Source organism: Balaenoptera physalus (genome assembly GCF_965194825.1).
Source record: "Balaenoptera physalus genome assembly, chromosome: 4".
NCBI classification, from domain to species: domain Eukaryota; kingdom Metazoa; phylum Chordata; class Mammalia; order Artiodactyla; family Balaenopteridae; genus Balaenoptera; species Balaenoptera physalus.
In genome coordinates, this window is record NC_138891.1 from 31,314,038 (window position 1) to 31,332,792 (window position 18,755).

The 18,755-nt window shown below is 39.8% G+C and overlaps 1 protein-coding gene across 1 annotated transcript in view; it reads right to left on the minus strand.

Moving 5' to 3' along the window:
- The window catches only part of TM4SF18 (transmembrane 4 L six family member 18), a 37,640-nt gene extending 22,014 nt beyond the window's left edge, over window positions 1-15,626 (minus strand). The window contains exons 1-2 of the mRNA XM_082459693.1: window positions 641-15,626; window positions 356-549 (exon numbers count right to left, since the gene is read on the minus strand). Of these exons, the coding sequence (XP_082315819.1) occupies window positions 356-532 (177 nt within the window). The 5' untranslated portion in view covers window positions 533-549; window positions 641-15,626. The remainder of the gene's footprint in view (window positions 1-355; window positions 550-640) is intronic.
- Window positions 15,627-18,755: the final 3,129 nt, after the last annotated feature.

Sequence of the window (18,755 nt, forward strand, 5' to 3'; positions counted from 1 at the left end):
AGTACAGACAGAAAATCCGTTCTAGGAAAGAGCAGTGCCACTGGAGATTAAATAGCATAAGTTGACACACAGCTTTCATGAGGATATAATATTTCTATAGGCCAGTGTCCCACCAACTTTCATTAGGACTAATTTCCTGCATTGCTGGAGCTACATAAATAGTAGCTTACTGAAAACAAAGCTACCTTCCAAGTCCTCATGGACTCTCTGCCTTTTTACCCCCATCCATCTTCCAAACCCAAACCAAGGATTAGAAGAATGATTTTTCCATGATTCATCATTTTCACTAGGAACAAGTTAATTCTTAGTAAAAAATCCCCCTTCTGCAATCCCAAGTCTCCAAAGTCACACTTACCATAATACCTGAGAAACAGATTCCTTCAAAATACCAGACGTAGTTGGTGAGTTTATTGCTGGATGCATAGGAAGCTTGCCCATTGGGGAAATACAATAATATGTTCACAATTATACTCCAAAGTGCAAGAGGAATCAGCAGACTACTCAGGCAGCTTCCACATTTCCAAGACCCCATGTTACCCTGCTCAGAACCTGCAGGAGATTTCAAGAGTGTAGAATTACATCAAGCCTGTTTTTTTTTCCTTACCTGTCTCCCCCCTGCCCCCGCCCCGAGATTACCTACCACTTTCTGGGTCAGAGCCCTTCAGTTCATATTCATGAGGAGCCCAGGTCTCGGACAGAACTGCAGCCTGCAATCTGTCGGTGTGGAAATAGTGGTTTACTGTTTGGAGAACAATAGACAAAGATCAACGGCTGAAAAGCTGAGCTGGTCTTCATCCTGTGCCAAAGGAATGTGGTGTTTTTACTGCTTTTTAAAATAAGTCATTTTCCTCTGGATTAGAGCACTCAAGACTGAATCCTGGGCATGTTTGCAGAAGGAAGTTGGAGGGGGGGTTGGAATGGAGTCTGGCAAATTTCACCCCACAGTGAACAGAGGGGCTAAAGAGAAAACTACCAAGGGATCTTATACTGGCACCGGATGTGCGGTTTGCTCAAATATTCTGACTTTATGTATCTGTCTTTTAGTCAGTGTTCTTTATTGTATGCTCACTATTCACCAAGCACTGTTTAAACTGCAGGGGGCACAAAAAGGACAAAGAAAGGGAAAGACTGGTGAGTTAGGAAAACAAGACATCACAGTTGCTGAGTTTATTGTTATAAGACTGGTACAGCTTTCCTCTAAAGCGTTCACATCTATCATCTCTACCTCGCAATAAAATAATAACAGGAATAAATTCATATCTCTTACTGCCTAGGTAAAAGAAGTTGGGTAATTTGATTAAGACTTTATAAGTAATAAGTTTGAAGTGAATTTAGGAATTCTCCCTTCCAAATTATAATTATTTTTTAAACATCTTTATTGGAGTATAATTGCTTTACAATGGTGTGTTAGTTTCTGCTTTATAACATAGTGAATCAGCTATACATATACATATACCTCCATATCGCCTCCTTCTTGTGTCTCCTTCCCACCCTCCCTATCCCACCCCTCTAGGTAGTCACAGAGCACCAAGCTGATCTCCCTGTGCTATGCGGCTGCTTCCCACTAGCTATCTATTTTACATTTGGTAGTGTATATATGTCCATGCCACTCTCTCACTTTGTCCCAGCTTACCCTTCCCCCTCCCCATGTCCTCAAGTCCATTCACTACTCCCTTCCAAATTATTGCCCTAAATTTAAAGAGCCACAGATCCCTGTATTTCTGATGACATAAGGAGAGGATTATGGGAAGGAATCTTGGCACTAATATGTTAAAGATAATGTACACAGTGGTGTAAAGAATTCAAGGGTTGGAAAGCAACTATACTCCAATAAAAATTAATTAAAAAAAAAGAAGAATTCAAGGGTTGGGAATTCCCTGGCGTTCCAGTGGTTAGCACTCTGTGATTTCACTACCGAGGGCCCGGGTTCAATCCCTGGTTGGGAACTAAGATCCCACAAGCTTCGTGCCACAGCCAAAAACGAAACAAAACAAAACAAAAGAATTCAATGGTTCCCTGACCTCATTGCCACTTTCTGCTGGTAACCTCAGAACCCTGCTTGACTTAACATTCTTAAGTCTCAACTTCCTAAGTTGTGAAATGGGAATTAAAAAACAGTACCTTCCCCACAAAGATAATGTGTGGGTTAACAGGATTATGTGTGCAAAACACAGTATCAGGTGATAGAGAAGGAGCAGGCAGTAAATGGAGCCATCATTAATAATAAAAAAGCAGTTATAGGGACATAATGGTCAAAATGGTACAGAGATCAGAAGTAAAGTCTGCTTATTTATTCCTCTCAATACCCAAAGAGTTTTGTATCATGAACCCTGAAAATCTTAACCCTAGAAGTATTTATATTTAATTTGTATTATCCTCCAGAAAGTACTAACACTCCATAACATAATTGCTTTTAATTCAAGAGAATAAAAACTTATTTTTATATGAATACTTTTAAATTGTATTATACTTATATTTTTTAAAAAATTGAGCTACTTGGAGCCACATTTGGATTCAAATAAAACAAACTAGAAACTAGTAGTCAAACTATAGTGGGTTCCAAAGAGGTTTCGTGGCACCCCCTAATGGATGTGATTTTTTTATTTTCCTGTAGTGTTTTTAGCAAAGTGCATCAACAAAGTCTGGTCACTAGATTCTGCACCCCCTCCCCCCAGGGACATAGAAGCAACCTAAAATCACATTTACTAGAGCTTTGGGGATGATGGGGAGAGCAACAACGTCTTTGGTTGAATATTTATTGAGTACCTCCTATGTGCCAGGCACTGTTCTAAGGGTTGGGGAGAGAGATCAGTGAACAAGACAGTCCAGAATCCTTGCCCTCATGCAACTTACATTCTACCATAGTGGAGACTAACAATAAAAAATATATGTAAGTAAAACATATAGCTTATCAGGTAGTGGTAAGTGTGGCTAAAATAAGTCAAGAAAGGACAAGCAAGAGTGCCAGAGAATGGGGCTGGGATGTCATTTCTAATGGGGTGGTCAGGGAAGATCTTGCTGAGAAGGTGACATGAGCAAAGAGCTGAAGGAAGCAGAGGGTGTGAGCCCTGTAGAGAACTTGGGGTAAAGCACTGCAGGCAGAGAGAATAGCAAGTGTGCAAAAGCACTGAGGTAGAATGAACCCCAGTGAGGAGACTACTGTCGCTGCAGCCAAGAGAGGGAGGGGAAGAGCAGTAATATCTGAGATTAGTTTTGAGTCGAAAAATGACTTGACACGTTACAAGGCTCACTCTGGCTGCGGTGTTGTGATTAGGCTGTGAAGGGTATGGGTGAAAGAAAGGAGATGAAGCCATTTCACCAATCCAGGCTTCCCATGGGAAACAGTGGCTCAGACCATGACATTAGTAGCAGAGATGGTGAGAAAAGGCTGGATTCTGTCTATATTTTGAAGATAGAGCCAACAGTATGTGGTGACAGCTTGAATGGATGAGAAAGAGAGGAGTCAAAGATGACCATGTGGTTTGGGGCCTGGGCAACGGGAAGAATGAAGTTGTCATTTACTGAAATGAGCAAAACAGCAGGTTGAGCAGGTTTGGGAGGGGAAGATGAGGTGGTCAGTTTCAGACATCCCAAGTTCTGAGACACTTATTAGAAATCCAAGTGGAGATGCCAATTAGGCTGTTGGATACACAAATATGAAGTTCAGGGAAGAGGTCTGTGATGGAGTATGTGAGAGTTGTCAGTGTATACATGGTATTTAAAGACATGAAACACTATGCACGAATGAGTGTAGTTAGGAAAGAGACACAAGGACTAGGTCCTGGGAAGTCCAGTGAATTGAGTTTGGGGACAAGAGGTGGAGTCAACAAAGGAGACTGAGAAGTGGCCAGTGAGTTAGAAGAACCAAGAGCTTGTCCTGGAAGTCGAGTTCCTAGTTGAGAAAGAAGTGATCGATTAGAGTTAAGGCTGCCTATAGAGCAAGTAATGTGGGAGGACTGAGAAATGGCTATTGGACTTAGCGATGTGGAGGTCTTCAATGAGCTTGATAAGAGGAGCTTTACTGGTGGGATAGACATGAGTCCAACTGGAATGGGTTCGTGAGAGAATGAGAAAAGAGGAATTGGAAACAGAGAGAAGAGGTAACACTTTTGGAGAGTTTAGCTGGAGGGAAAGTGGGAGTCCAGCGAAAAAGTTTAAAGGAAAAAATTACAGCACATTCCTATACTGATGGGAATATTCTTGTTGAGGGTTGGGGAGGGGAGGGGAGTGGAAGAGAGAAACTGGGGAGAATTGCTAGAGTGGTGTTCTTGAGTAAATGGGAAGCAGTGGGAGTGTATGCACAGATGGAGGAGCTGGTCTGAGCTAGCAGCCTGGGCAGCTCTGTCTTAGTAACAGAAGGAAGACAGAGCATAAGGAATTGGAGGTGTGGGAACTTCGATTGCTTCTGTTTTCTCAGTAAAACCAGAAGCAGGCTTATCAGATGAGAATGAAGACGGGGAGAGGGTGTTACAGGTTTGGAGGGAGAGGAGAAGGTGTGAAACAGTTGCCTAGGAGAGCAGGATGGTGAAAGGTCTAGAGAGATGTGGCAGGTGCTGGCAGGTACTGAGGGCCCACTTGAGGTCATGAATTTATAGTGAGACTAGGCAGCATGGTCAAGTGCTTTTCCCAGGGCAGTTCAACTGCACAGGTGTGGGCAGAGAGTAGAAAGAAAGCTGGAATCAACCAGGATTGGGAGTTTGCCAGGCAAGTATCATAAAGAGAGAGAAGGGGACAAAGGAATCAAGAATATATATAAGAGAGTGATTATAGTGATAGACTGTGGAAGGAAGAGGGAGGGAAGTAAGGACATGAAAGAATATGAGGAACAGTAAAGAAGGGGTTGGATTTGTAGATTGTGTGTCCCAGTGTGGTTGAAGAATTACTGGTTTTGAGTAGCAGAGAGATAGCTGGAAAGATGAAGATGTAAGCTACTACATGTGGAATGGATAAGCTACAAGGTCCTACTGTATAGCACAGAGAACTATATTCAGTATCCTGTGATAAACCATAATGGAAAAGAATATAAAAAAAGAATATATATGTGTATATATATATAAAAAACTGAATCACTTTGCTATACAGCAGAAATTAACACAACATTGTAAATCAACTATACTTCAATAAAAAAATGGAAACAAAAAAGATCTGGAAAGATAGAAGGCAGTGATTGGGAAGAAGGGATGCTGGAATTAGAGATTAAGATGTTTCAGTAACTGGTGGAGACAAAGTCTAGAGGTATATTTGGGGCTGAATTTTGCTCCCTTGAAATTCATATGTTGATGCTGCATAACCTCAGAATGTGACTATATCTGGTGAGAGGGCCTTAGTTAGAACAAGGTTGGTAGAGTGGGCCCTAATCCAATCTGATTGGTGTTCTTGTAAGAAGAAGAAATGTGAACACACAGAGAGATACCAGAGGTGCCTGTGCACAGAGACATAGGAGGACACAGCAAGAGGACAGCCGTCTGCAAGCCAAGGAGAGAGTTCTCAGGAGAAACCAAACCTGCCAACATCTTGATCTTGGACTTCTAGCTTCCATCAATGAGAGAAAACACGTTTCTGTTGATTAAGTCACCTATCCTGTGGTATTTTGTCATGGCATCCCTAGCAGACTAGTAGGTGTGACCATGGGAGTGAGTGGCCTAAGTAGGGTGGAAAGCAGGAGGATTGGACGAAAGCAACTGAGAGGGCTGGATATTGGAATGATTCCTTGCAATGAATATTAAAATCAGCTATTATAACAATGGTCGTTTGGGAGAGAATGACTGCATTTGGCGAGCCAGGTGCTAAACTCTTCAAGGAACTAAAGGAAGTAACCTTGAGGGGGAATGAACTGAGGGTGGGAGATGATCACAGTATCATCCAGCATTGAAATTTACAGTCTCTCCAGCCAATATTTAACCACCCCTCTCCCATCAACTTTTAAGCAAAGATGTTTAAAAAACTGAAAATGTTTAATTTGGCTTTAAGTATTTCTCACCTTGAGACATCTGTCATAGAGATTCTAACAGGCAATGAAATAAGGTAAAAAGGAAGTGGGAGAACAGGATAATCTCTGAAGAGGGTAACTGGCTACCAAGAAACCCAGAGAGAACAGTGTTTTACAGACTTATTTGCAAGGTTCTAAGAGGGTTTAGTTGAGACTTCATAAGTTTTTATTGCCAGTATTTTGTACTTTGGAGAGGAGTGATTAAGAATACCTTTTGTTAATGGGACTTCCCTGGTGGCGCAGTGGTTAAGAATCCGCCTGCCAGTGCAGGGGACACGGGTTCGAGCCCTGGTCCGGGAAGATCCCACATGCTGAGGAGAAACTAAGCCCGTGCACCACAACTACTGAGCCTGAGCTCTAGAACCCGTGAGACACAACTACTGAGCCCGTGTGCCACAACTACTGAAGCCCACACACCTAGAGCCTGTGCTCCACAAAAAGAGAAGCCACCGCAATGAGAGGCCTGCACACTGCAATGAAGAGTAGCCCCCATTCGCTGCAACTAGAGAAAGCCCGCATGCAGCAATGAAGACCCAACACAGCCATAAATAAATAAATAAATAAATAAATAAATAAATAAATAAATAAGATACAAAAGAAAAAAAAGAATACCTTTTGTTAAAATTTATGGAGGGTAGAATCCTTGAGCAGTTCTCACCTATCAGTGCTGTGGCTTCTAGGAATTTTCAGTGTCAGTGAGGTGAGCTCCCAGTCAGGGCCCCCCTCAAAATAATCATGATAAATTGACATCTCTTGAGTATCTTTGCACTAGGCACTGTGCTAGAAGCTTTCGCATACATTAAAAACAAACAAAAAATAAATTTTCACAATGACACTAAAGTGAAGGCATTAACTCCATTTTGCATGTAAAACAATGGACCTAAGAAAAATTTTTTAAACTTCCAGGAACTAGAAGTTAAGCCCAAGATTTAAGACATATTCTTTGAACTCTTCCACCATGTTCACCCTGGCCTGATACACGTCTAGGCGTTAACCCCCTCTTCTTCACTGCAAATAGGTTTCAAGTTTAGATATTTGGATTCTTTGGCAGTGGCTGCCTACATTGCTATTTTGAAGACACACTGGTTTCAGTGGGAGAAACATACAGGCCAGATAGATTACTGATGTCTGCTGTGGAGACGGGGTCAGGGAAGGGAAACATGTATGACTAGTATATCCCAGTCTTGGTCAAACCCCAAAATATGTCTCTAATGATGCTTTCATGTCACAGATAGTTATGAAGATTTGGAGGGGGGTGGTGCAGGACCAAACACCATTTGGAAGACCGTTCAGCAAGGGTGACAGAAGTGAATGAAGAGGATATGACTGGCTGAAAAACTTGATAAAATTGTGAAAAGGGGAGATAAGCAATTTCCTTGTCTTTGGTTATCCCATTAATGAGAGCATCTAATGAAGTCTCCCTGGACAATTTAAAAACGTACTTAATTTCTCTCCTAAGAAAACTCTTTCTTAACCTGCCTCCTGGAAAAAAAAAAAAAAAAAAAAGATGCGTACTCATAAAAAAAAAACACCTTCCTGAAGCCATTTGTCTCCAGTGAACTCCCAATTTTCTTGCCAAGGAATTCTTCCTAAATCAAGATTTTCTTGCCGGTCCTCCAGGAACCGGGAAGAGTCACTGGGCTCCTGTGCTTATTGGCCGCTTTTGGCCTTGGTTTCCTGTTCTCAACAGCAGAGCTGAGGAAATCCGCAGGATGCCTGCTACCAGGGGACAAGGTGACTCAAGAGGAAACACTCCACCTAAAATAGTCCTCATGTACAGTCTCAGAGTCACTCTGGAATCAGAATTAATATATCATCCTAGAATTAATTCCATAGGTGGTTGGAAGTGGAGAAGAAGGAGGTAACTGAAAGAAGTTTATCAAAGAAAAAAATTTGCCACAAAGATAAAAGCTGAACTGCAGAAAAGGCTAATATTCAGAAAGAAAGTTCATCCTGGGAGTTCAGAGTGGATGCATTGTGATTTCCCCCACTCACTGTGGGCACAAAGTTGTGATCCTGGTCCAATCTAGGGACCCACTGGGAGTGGATGTTTCCTTCAAAACACGGTAGGAAAGCAGCAGTAGAATAGCTATGTAAACACAAATGAACCATTGGGATGCAGTCTCCTTCGTTTTTGTGTTTATAATTCTTTCTCTAGAATTATCTAGCCCAAAATGTCTATAGTGTGGCTAGGTTCTAGATTTATCTCCAACTAACAGTAAACATCTAGCATATTGCCTCCTGAGAGACGGGAAGTCATATACAATTCATATCCAAAGTTCCCTGAGCAATATTCTGTATTTGGAATGAGACTCTGAGACTCTTGTCATACCTGCCCTTTACCCTCTTCTCCCTGGCTCCCAGCCCTCCAGAGTCTATTTATTTATTCTAGCTATTCATGGTGAAGAGAAACCATATTCCACCATTTATTCTTTAAATAGGTATTGAGCAGTTACTACGTAGTGGGGAGACTATTGAGGCGAAGAACACCTGTCCTTGCCCTCAAGATGCTCTGCTCAGAGTCTGACAGGGGAAATACAAAAGTTCAACAAAAGCTTTGGCATACAAAATATTGAATCTCCAATAGATTTAAGCATAGGCTTCTGGGAAGTACAAAAAGTCACAGGAACTTTGAATGGAGCTGGGGTTTCACAGGAGATTCCTAGGAAGGGCAGGGACAGAGCTGAGTCATGTAGCTTAACAGAAGCATGTAGCTGGGCAAACTGAGACTCAGTCAAAGATAAATATTCACTGGGGGATAAATGCAGTGTATAAAGCTCGATTGGATCTTGGTTTGGAAGACAACACGATGAAATACATTTTGGGGACAGTTGGAAAAATATCCATGTAGATAGTGCTAGGCTACATTAGAAGTTGTTTTATTTTGGGTGTAGAAGTGGTGTAGTTATGAAGCAGGTTGTTCTCATTTTTAGGAGATAGATACACTTGAAATGGATTTAGCAAGTGGTTTAGCAGAAATATGAAATTTGAAATAGCTTTGCAGAAGAAGGGGGAGGAGGAGGAGAAGGATGGATATAGGGTAGACAGATAAATGAAGCAAATGTAACAAAATGTTAACAATTGTTGAACTGAATTTGGATGTTCATTGCACTAGTTTTTCAACTTCCCTGAATTTTTGAAAATTTTCATAAAAAACAGTTGAAGAAAAAAAAAAGTTCCCTGGTAGATAGTTGCATAAATGCCAACACTACCCAAAATTCAGAGGGTGCTTTCATCTTGGGAATACAAAGTGGAAAATAAATGCTCTGCCCAAACAAGTGCCTTAGGCTGCACAGAAGCACTGGGGCGGGACAGAGAGTGGTCCACTCTGCAACTCGGAGCAAGTGGAGCTTGGCTGTGTCCAGCTGCCCGAGTGGGACACAATGGATGTTGTTGGGAGGGTGCGTGAGAAGGAGCTCAGAGCTCAAAAAGTCTGAGCCGTATGTCAGGCCGGAGAGTCTGGATCTTATCCTGAGGAAGTCAGAGCCACTTAAGAATGGAGGGCATTTTAGAGGCTTGTTTTGGTTTCAGTTTGAAGGATGGATCGGAGTTTGGAAGGCATGGAACCAAGAGATCATTCCAGAGACTACTGCAGTAATTCCATCAGAATTAAAGAAGGCCAAATGCTGGTGAGGATGCGGAGCAAGAGAAATTCTCATTTGTTGCTGGTGGGAATGCAAAATGGTGCAGCCACTTTGGAAAATAGTTTGGCAGTGTCTTACAAAATTAAATATACACATACCATACAACCCAACAATCTCGCTCTGAGATGTTTACTCAAGAAAAGTGAAAACCTGTATAGGAATGTTTAGAGCAGCTTTTTCATAGTCACCAAAACCTGGAAGCATCAACTGGTAAATGGATAAATAAATTTTACCTTCATGAATGAATACTATGCAATAAAAATGTAGTGAACTACTGATACTACAACATCATGGATGAATCTCAAAGGCATTATGTTAGGTGAAAGAAGCCAGACTACATACTGTATGACTCCATTGATAGGACATTCTGAAAAAGACAAAGCTATTGGTATAGAAATAAGATCAGTGGTTACCAGGGGCTGGGGTGGGGGGAGGAGTTGACTATAAAGAGGAACATAGAGCTTTCTGGGGTGATGGAAATACTTTATATAGTATTTTATTGTGGTGGAGTTTACACAGTCATATACGTTTATCAAAGTTGTATACCTATAAAGTGTGAACTTCATTATATAGAAATTATATCTCAATATGCCTCACTTTAAAAAAAGGAAAAGAAAAAGAATAATAGGACCTGAGGACTGACTGGATAGAGAATAGGGGAAGGAAGAGCAAAATGTTTCAATGGTCCAGAAAACAGACATATTAATAAAAGAGGTGGTACCTGATACAGCCAGTTAACTGCTGCAAGAATGAAATGCTGAATAAAGTTACACTGAGGAGTATTTCAGAATATATTAAAACATTTTCAGCCATTTTTATATTACTTTAGCGGCCAACTTGGCACAAGTGTGAGGAAAATGTTACTAACTTTTAAAAGCATATAATGGATTCTCGAGAAGAAATTTATGTTCTGGGGACACATAAAGTTTCTATGTGTGTATATATGCATGCCCATGCCTGTCTCAAAGCATCTGATGATACTCTTCCTTGGAATATGTTTTTCACTGATTTTACATGTTCTTTAAACAATTGAAATGTATACCAAATGCTTTCTTAGTTCTAATTAATAAAAAATACTAAATATTAATTTTTTAAAAAGAAAAATGCCTATAATACAGTGGCAGAAGTGGGCATGGAAATAGTCTGGAGAGAATTTAAGAAGGTAGAATTTTTCCAGGAAGTGACTTTTCAGATAAGGTATGTTTGCACATAGGCATATGGACCTATCAAGTAAGAATACTACTGTATTATTTGTGAAGAAAAAGACTGGAAATAATCTCACTCCCTATTAATAGGAAACTGGTTAAATAAATTATGGCATAATTTATGCCATATAATGGCAGTCTATAATAATGGAATACTATACAACTGTTAAAAATGAAATAAATCTATATGCAATGATGGCTGAGTTAGAAAAACACTGTATATAATATTGTTATTTATATAACAAAAAGGTGTGATCTATCTATCTGTCTATCTATCTATCTATCTTTACACACACATTATATAGGCATAGAATGTCTCTACTACAAGGAGCTTTTTTATCTGTCAGGATCCATTCAGGCGACAGAAATTACACAATAATTTGAATAGTGAAGGTTTAATATGGAAAATGATTAATAATTTACTAAATGGGAATAAGAGAATTCTGAAGAATACCCTAGGGCTTCCGACACAGAGAACACTTAGCTGGTTTGAAAAGCAGTGGAGTTTACCTTAGGGCTGTAAGAAACCAAGAGTCCACTCTTGAAAACTGTGCTCACAGCATGGAGGCAGCAGACAGAAAACTGCCTGGTGATCAGGCGTGGCTTGCCAGGATCACCCCAGCAATGTTTTTTTTTTGGATCTGTCACATCAGGCAAGGGAAACAAAAGAAAAAATAAGCAAATGGGACTTAATTAAATTTAAAAACTTTTGCAGAGTGAAGGAAACTACCAACAAAATAAAAAGACAACCTACCGAATGGGAGAAGATATTTGCAAATGTCATGTCTGATAAGGGGTTAATATCCAAAATATATAAACAGCTCATACAACTCAAAAAACCGAATAACCCGATTAAAAAATGGGCAGAAGACCTGAGTAGACATTTTTCTAAAGAAGACATACAGATGGCCAATAGGCACATGAAAGGATGCTCAACATCACTAACCATCAGAGAAATGCAAATGAAATCCACAATGAGATATCACCTCACACCTGACGTAATGGCTATCATCACAAAGACCACAAAACAACAAATGTTGGTGAGGGTGTGGAGAAAAGGGAACCCTTGTTCACTGTTGGTCGGAATGTAAATTGGTACAGCCACTATGGAGAACAGTATAGAAGTTCCTCAAAAAATTAAAAACAGAACTACCATTTGATCCAGGAATTCCATTCCTGAGTATATATCCAAAGAAAATGAAAACACTACCTTGAAAAGATGTATGTACCCCAATGTTCATAGCAGTATTATATACAACAGCCAAGCTATGGAAGCAACCTAAGTGTCCATCAACAGATGAATAAAGATGTCATATATATATGTGTATGTATATATATATGAAATATTAATGAAATATTACTGTCATAAAAAAGAATGCAATTTTGATCTTTGCAGCAATGTGGATGGAACTGGAGTGTATTATGCCTAGGGAAGTAAGTCAGAGAAAGACAGATATTTTATATTTCACTTATACGTTGCATCTAAAAAATAAAACAAATGAATGAATATAACAAATAATAAACAGACTCGCAGGTATAGAGAACAAACTAGTGGTTACCAATGTCGGGGGGCAAGATAGGGAGAAGGGATTAAGAGGTACAAACTACTATGTATAAACTAAATAAGATACAAGGGTGAATGTACAGCACAGGGAATATAGCCAATATTTCATAATAACTTTAAATGGAGTATAATCTATAAAAATATGGAGTCAACTGTGTTGTACACCTGAAACTAATATAACATTGTAAATCAACTATACTCCAATAAAAAATAATGATAATAATAAAAAAGAATACACTAGGTCTGAGAAAGGGTACCCAATAAAGGAATGAACTTGGAAGAGTGAGATCCTCAAGGTTGGACACAGACCTCCTTGGAGAGGGGGCAGCCCCTCTGATGGTGTAGTATTTTGCTGGGTTGCCTCAGGTCGGAGCTGGCCCACAGTTGACAAACTATAAGTCACAGGCCAGGCTGACAAGCTGAAAATTCCTCTACTGGGGAAACTGTAGGCTGAGGCTGGTGGGAAAGCAATCACTAACTGGGGGGTGCTGATGAAACTCAACGGGAAACTGCCTCGTGGAAAGAGCTGTGGAACTTGTGGGAAGCTGGCTGGGCCATGATTGGACTCACTGGAAAGCTGCCAGGAAGCTGCTTTACAGGAGTGTCGCTGAGCTGGTCCTGGAGAACCGGCTGGGGCACCCACGGAACTTGTTGGGGTGAGATCCATCGTTGGGTCTCCCACACACCAGCGCAGCACCACAGGAGCAAGAAGAACAGAAAGCCCACTAAAACCAAGAAGAGAAGCCCATTTTTCCTCCAGAGTCCCTTCAGCGCCCCCTACTGGCCAACTTTAACATCGTGTCAGCTGGAAAAGGAAAGATGTGTCATCACAAGCAGAGAAATGAAGGGGAGATTTGGGTCTAAAAGGCAATAAATTCATAAATGCCACGGCTGGTAACAGTTGTATGTGGGGAGAAAAACTGGTTGATCAGGCTCAGATGTGAGAGAAATTTACTTTTCACTGCACATCTTTCTACTGTTTGATTTGCGGGAGGGGCATCACAAATTTTCTTTAATGCATTATACTGAATTTCATACGGTAAAATAAGAATGCTGTTGATGATGGTAGTATGCCAGTCATTATTTCAAATGCTTTTACTGTATTAAATCACCTAATCTTTCCCCGAAGCAGTTACTCTTATTAGACCCAATTTTTATACTGGAAGAAACTGAGGCAAAAAGAGATTAAATAATTTGCCCAAGATTAGCTGGCAAGTGATTGAACTGTGATTGATAACCTGGCTGCAGAATCTGTGCTCTTAATGACCAAGTCCTACGTCTGTCAATGTTTACTTTGGCGTAAAACATAATGAGCGAGATATGAGTCCTTTATACTACTCATCAGATATTCCCCTAGCCCCCATCTCTGACTCCCCTTAGGGGTGGGGTGGGTCACTTGATTAATGAGTTGGGTGTGTTCATTTCATTATTTGTGAGAGAGCCCCAGTAACTCCCATTCTCCTTTTGCACAGACCCTCTGTGTTAACTGTAATGGTTAGATAGCATGAGTAAGAAATAAACTTTTGATTTTCTAAGCCCTTGATACTTTGATGCTGCTTCTTACTGAAGCAAAATCTAGCTTATTTTTACGGATATAAATGATGTGTTTCTGATTAGAGTTAAATAGCAAAATGTGTTTTATAAAATGCCAAATAAGATATATTACTTATCCTAAAAATTTTTATCTTGAAATATTTTGAACTTAGAAAAATTGAAAAAATTAGGATTCTACAACAGTCACTGTTTACCCTTCAACTACATTCACAGTTGCTTATGTTTTGCTCCCTTTGCTTCACGTTTCTCACTGTACTTTTTTTTTTTCTCTCTCTCTCTCAATCATTTAAAAGAAAGTTGCAGACATCATGAAGCTTCATTGGAAAAACTTCCACAGGCATCTTCTAAGACCAAAAACATTCAACATGACTGCACTGAAAATCTTAGTTCCTAACAGCATTAGCATACTTACTTTTTTGCTTTATTCTACAATATATAAAAAACAGCTTTAGAATTACAATTCTGATATTACTACCAAACATAAATCTATGAGGTAGAGTTTAAATATTTTGCAGTCCTTCTTTTCTTCAGAATAGCCCTCAAGGATGTGTAATTGGGGTACTGTGTTTAGTACAGAGCAGAGTAATTCAAGTAACTTTGAACACATCCTTTGTAAATCCTTAGTGAGACATGTTCTGGGGTCAAAAGGGACTGCAAAAAAAAAAAAAAATCTTGATAATAATGTGGTACAGAGATTCATTTGCTTCTTTTTATAGTCAATTTTAGGGTTTGCTTTTTAAAATCTTATTACATTTTTAAAATGAACCACTTTTACTTGGTTCCAAAGTCAGAGCAATATAAAAAAGAATACTCAAAGAAGTGTTACTCTCATCCTTCCTCCATTCTGACCTCTCCAGCTTCATAAACAGATATTTTCATTAGTCTCTGTTTTATCCTTCCTGTGTTCCTTTCTTTTTTTCTTTTTGAAAAAACAAGCAAATATATATACATAATCTTACGTTCCCTTAGTTTTTACATGGTAATATACCATATGCACCTCATTTTCTTTTCGCTTAACAATACATCCTGGAAATCACTCCATATCAGTTTATAGAAATCTTTCAAATTTTTTTGTTATGACTGCATAAGACTCCATCATGTAGCTGTACCACAGTTTGATTTATTAGTTTCTGCTTGGATTGTTTTTAATATCTTACTATTGCAGACAATATTGTAATGAAGAACATTGTACATGCATTGTTTCATATTTGTCGAGGTTTACTATCAATATAGTTTCCTAGAAGGGGTTTTCCTGGGTAAATACGTAATTATTATTGTTAGATATTGCCCAATTCCCTTCACCAGGGGTTGTATCATTTTGCATTATCACTGGCATTGTCTGACAGTGCTTATTTCCCCACAGCCTTGCTGGCAGAGTGCATTGCCAAGTTTTTGAATTATTGTCAATCTGGCAGGTGAGAAATAATATCTCTGTAGAGTTTTAATTTGTATTTATCTTACGATGAGTAAATTTCAACATTTTTTTATATGTTTGAGTCATCTATGATACACCTGAAACTAACTCAATATTTTAAATCAACTATACTTCAGTTTAAGAGTTTCCTCTCTGCTCTGCGCCAGCAGCTGGGTTCGTGCAGAACTAATTTGACTGTTCAAAGATGGGCAACTTTACTTCAGACGACTGAGCTTGCTGATGACGTTGGGAGAATTGGAACCAAGATGGCGGAGTAGAAGGACATGCTCTCACTCCCTCTTGTGAGAACACCAGAATCACAACTAGCTGCTGGACAATCAGTGGCAGGAAGACACTGGAACTCACCAAAAAAGACACCCCACATCCAAAGACAAAGGAGAAGCCACAATGAGATGGTAGGAGGGGTGCAATCACAGTAAAATCAAATCCCATATCTGCTGGGTGGGTGACTAACAGACCGGAGAACACTTATACCACAGAAGTCCACCCACTAGAGTGAAGGTTCTGAGCCCCACGTCAGGCTTCCCAACCTGGGGTCTGGCAACGGGAGGAGGAATTGCTAGAGAATCAGACTTTGAAGCCTACTGGGATTTGGTTGCAGGACTTTGACAGGACTGGGGAAAACAGAGACTCCACTCTTGGAGGGCACACACAAAGTGGTGTGCGCATCGGGACTCAGGGGAAGGAGCAGTGACCCCGGGGAGACTGAACCAGACCTACCTGCTAGTGTTGGAGGGTTGCCTGCAGAGGCATGGGGTGGCTGTGGCTCACCGAGGGGACAAGGACACTGACAGCAGAAGTTCTGGGAAGTACTCCTTGGTGTGAGCCCTCCCAGAGTCTGCCATCAGCCCCACCAAAGAGCCCAGGAAGGCCCCAGTGTTGAGTTGCCTCAGGCCAAACAACCAACAGGGAGGGAACCCAGCCCCACCCATCAGCAATCAAGTGGATTAAAGTTTTACTGAGCTCTGCCCACCAGAGCAACAGTCAGCTCTACCCACCACCAGTCCCTCCCATCAGGAAACTTGCATAAGCCTCTTAGATAGCCCCATCCACCAGAGGTCAGACAGCAGAAGCAAGAAAAACTACAATCCTGCAGCCTGTGGAACAAAAACCACATTCACAGAAAGATAGACAAGATGAAAAGGCAGAGGGCTATGTACCAGATGAAGGAACAAAATAAAACCCCAGAAAAACGACTAAATGAAGTGGAGATAGGCAACCTTCCAGAAAAAGAATTCAGAATAATGATAGTGAAGATGGTCCAGGACCTCGGAAAAAGAATGGAGGCAAAGATCGAGAAGATGCAAGAAATGTTTAACAAAGATCTAGAAGAACTAAAGAACAAACAAACAGAGATGAACAATACAATAACTGAAATGAAAACTACACTGGAAGGAATCAATACCAGAATAACTGAGGCAGAAGAACGGATAAGTGACCTGGAAGACAGAATGGTGGAATTCACAGCTGTGGAACAGAATAAAGAAAAAAGAATGAAAAGAAATGAAGACAGCCTAAGAGACCTCTGGGACAACATTAAATGCAACAACATTCCCATTATAGGGGTCCCAGAAGGAGAAGAGAGAAAGGACCCAAGAAAATATTTGAAGAGATTATACTCGAAAACTTCCCTAACATGGGAAAGGAAATAGCCACCCAAGTCCAGGAAGAGCAGAGAGTCCCATACAGGATAAACCCAAGAAGAAACACACCAAGACACATAGTAATCAAATTGGCAAAAATTAAAGACAAAGAAAAATTATTGAAAGCAGCAAGGGAAAAACGACAAATAACATGCAAGGGAACTCCCATAAGGTTAACAGCTGATTTCTCAGCAGAAACTCTACAAGCCAGAAGGGAGTGGCATGATATACTTAAAGTGAGGAAAGGGAAGAACCTACAACCAAGATTACTCTACCCGGCAAGGATCTCATTCAGGTTGAATGGAGAGATCAAAAGCTTTACAGACAGGCAAAAGGTAAGAGAATTCAGCACCACCAAACCAGCTCTACAACAAATGCTAAAGGAACTTCTCTAAGTGGGAAACACAAGAGAAGAAAAGAACCTACACAAACAAACCCAAAACAATTAAGAAATGGTAATAGTAACATACATGTTGATAATTACCTTAAAAGTGAATTGATTAAGTGCTCCAATCAAAAGACACAGGCTTGCTGAATGGATAAGAAAACAAGACCCATATATATGCTGTCTACAACAGACTCACTTCAGACCTAGGGACATATTCAGACTGAAAGTGAGGGGATGGAAAAAGATATTCCATGCAAATGGAAAACAAAAGAAAGCTGGAGTAGCTATACTCATATCAGATAAAATAGACCTTAAAATAAAGAATGTTACAAGAGACATGGAAGGACACTACATAATGATCAAGGGATCAATCCAAGAAGAAGATATAACAATTATAAATATATATGCACCCAACATAGGAGCACCTCAATAGATAAGGCAACTGCTAACAGCTCTAAAAGAGGAAATTGACAGTAACACAGTCATAGTGGGGGACTTTAACACCTCACTTACACCAATGGACAGATCATACAAAATGAAAATAAATAAGGAAACAGAAGCTTTAAATGACACAATAGACCAGATAGAGTTAATTGATATTTATAGAACATTCCATCCAAAAACAGCACATTACACTTTCTTTTCAAGTGCGCACGGAACATTCTCCAGGACAGATCACATCTTGGGTCACAAATCAAGCCTCAGTAAATTTAAGAAAATTGAAATCATATCAAGCATCTTTTCTGACCACAACGCTATGAGATTAGAAATGAATTACAGGGAAAAAATGTAAAAAACAGAAACACATAGAGGCTAAACAATACGTTACTAAATAAACAAGAAATCACTGAAGAAATCAAAGAGGAAATTAAAAAATACCTAGAGACAAATGACAATGAAAACACGATGATCCAAAACCTATGGGATGCAGTAAAAGCAGTTCTAAGAGGGAAGTTTATAACAACACAAGCCTACCTCAAGAAACAAGAAACATCTCAAATAAACGATCTAACCTTACACCTAAAAGAACTAGAGAAAGAAGAACAAACAAAACCCAAAGTTAGCAGAAGGAAAGGAATCATAAAGATCGGAGCAGAAATAAATGAAATAGAAACAAAGAAAACAATAGCAAAGATCAATAAAACTAAAAGTTGGTTCTTTGAGAAGATAAACAAAATTGATAAACCATTAGCCAGACTCATCAAGAAAAAGAGGGAGAGGACTCAAATCAATAAAATTAGAAATGAAAAAGGAGAAGATAAAACAGACACCACAGAAATACAAAGCATCCTAAGAGACTACTACGAGCGACTCTATGCCGATAAAATGGACA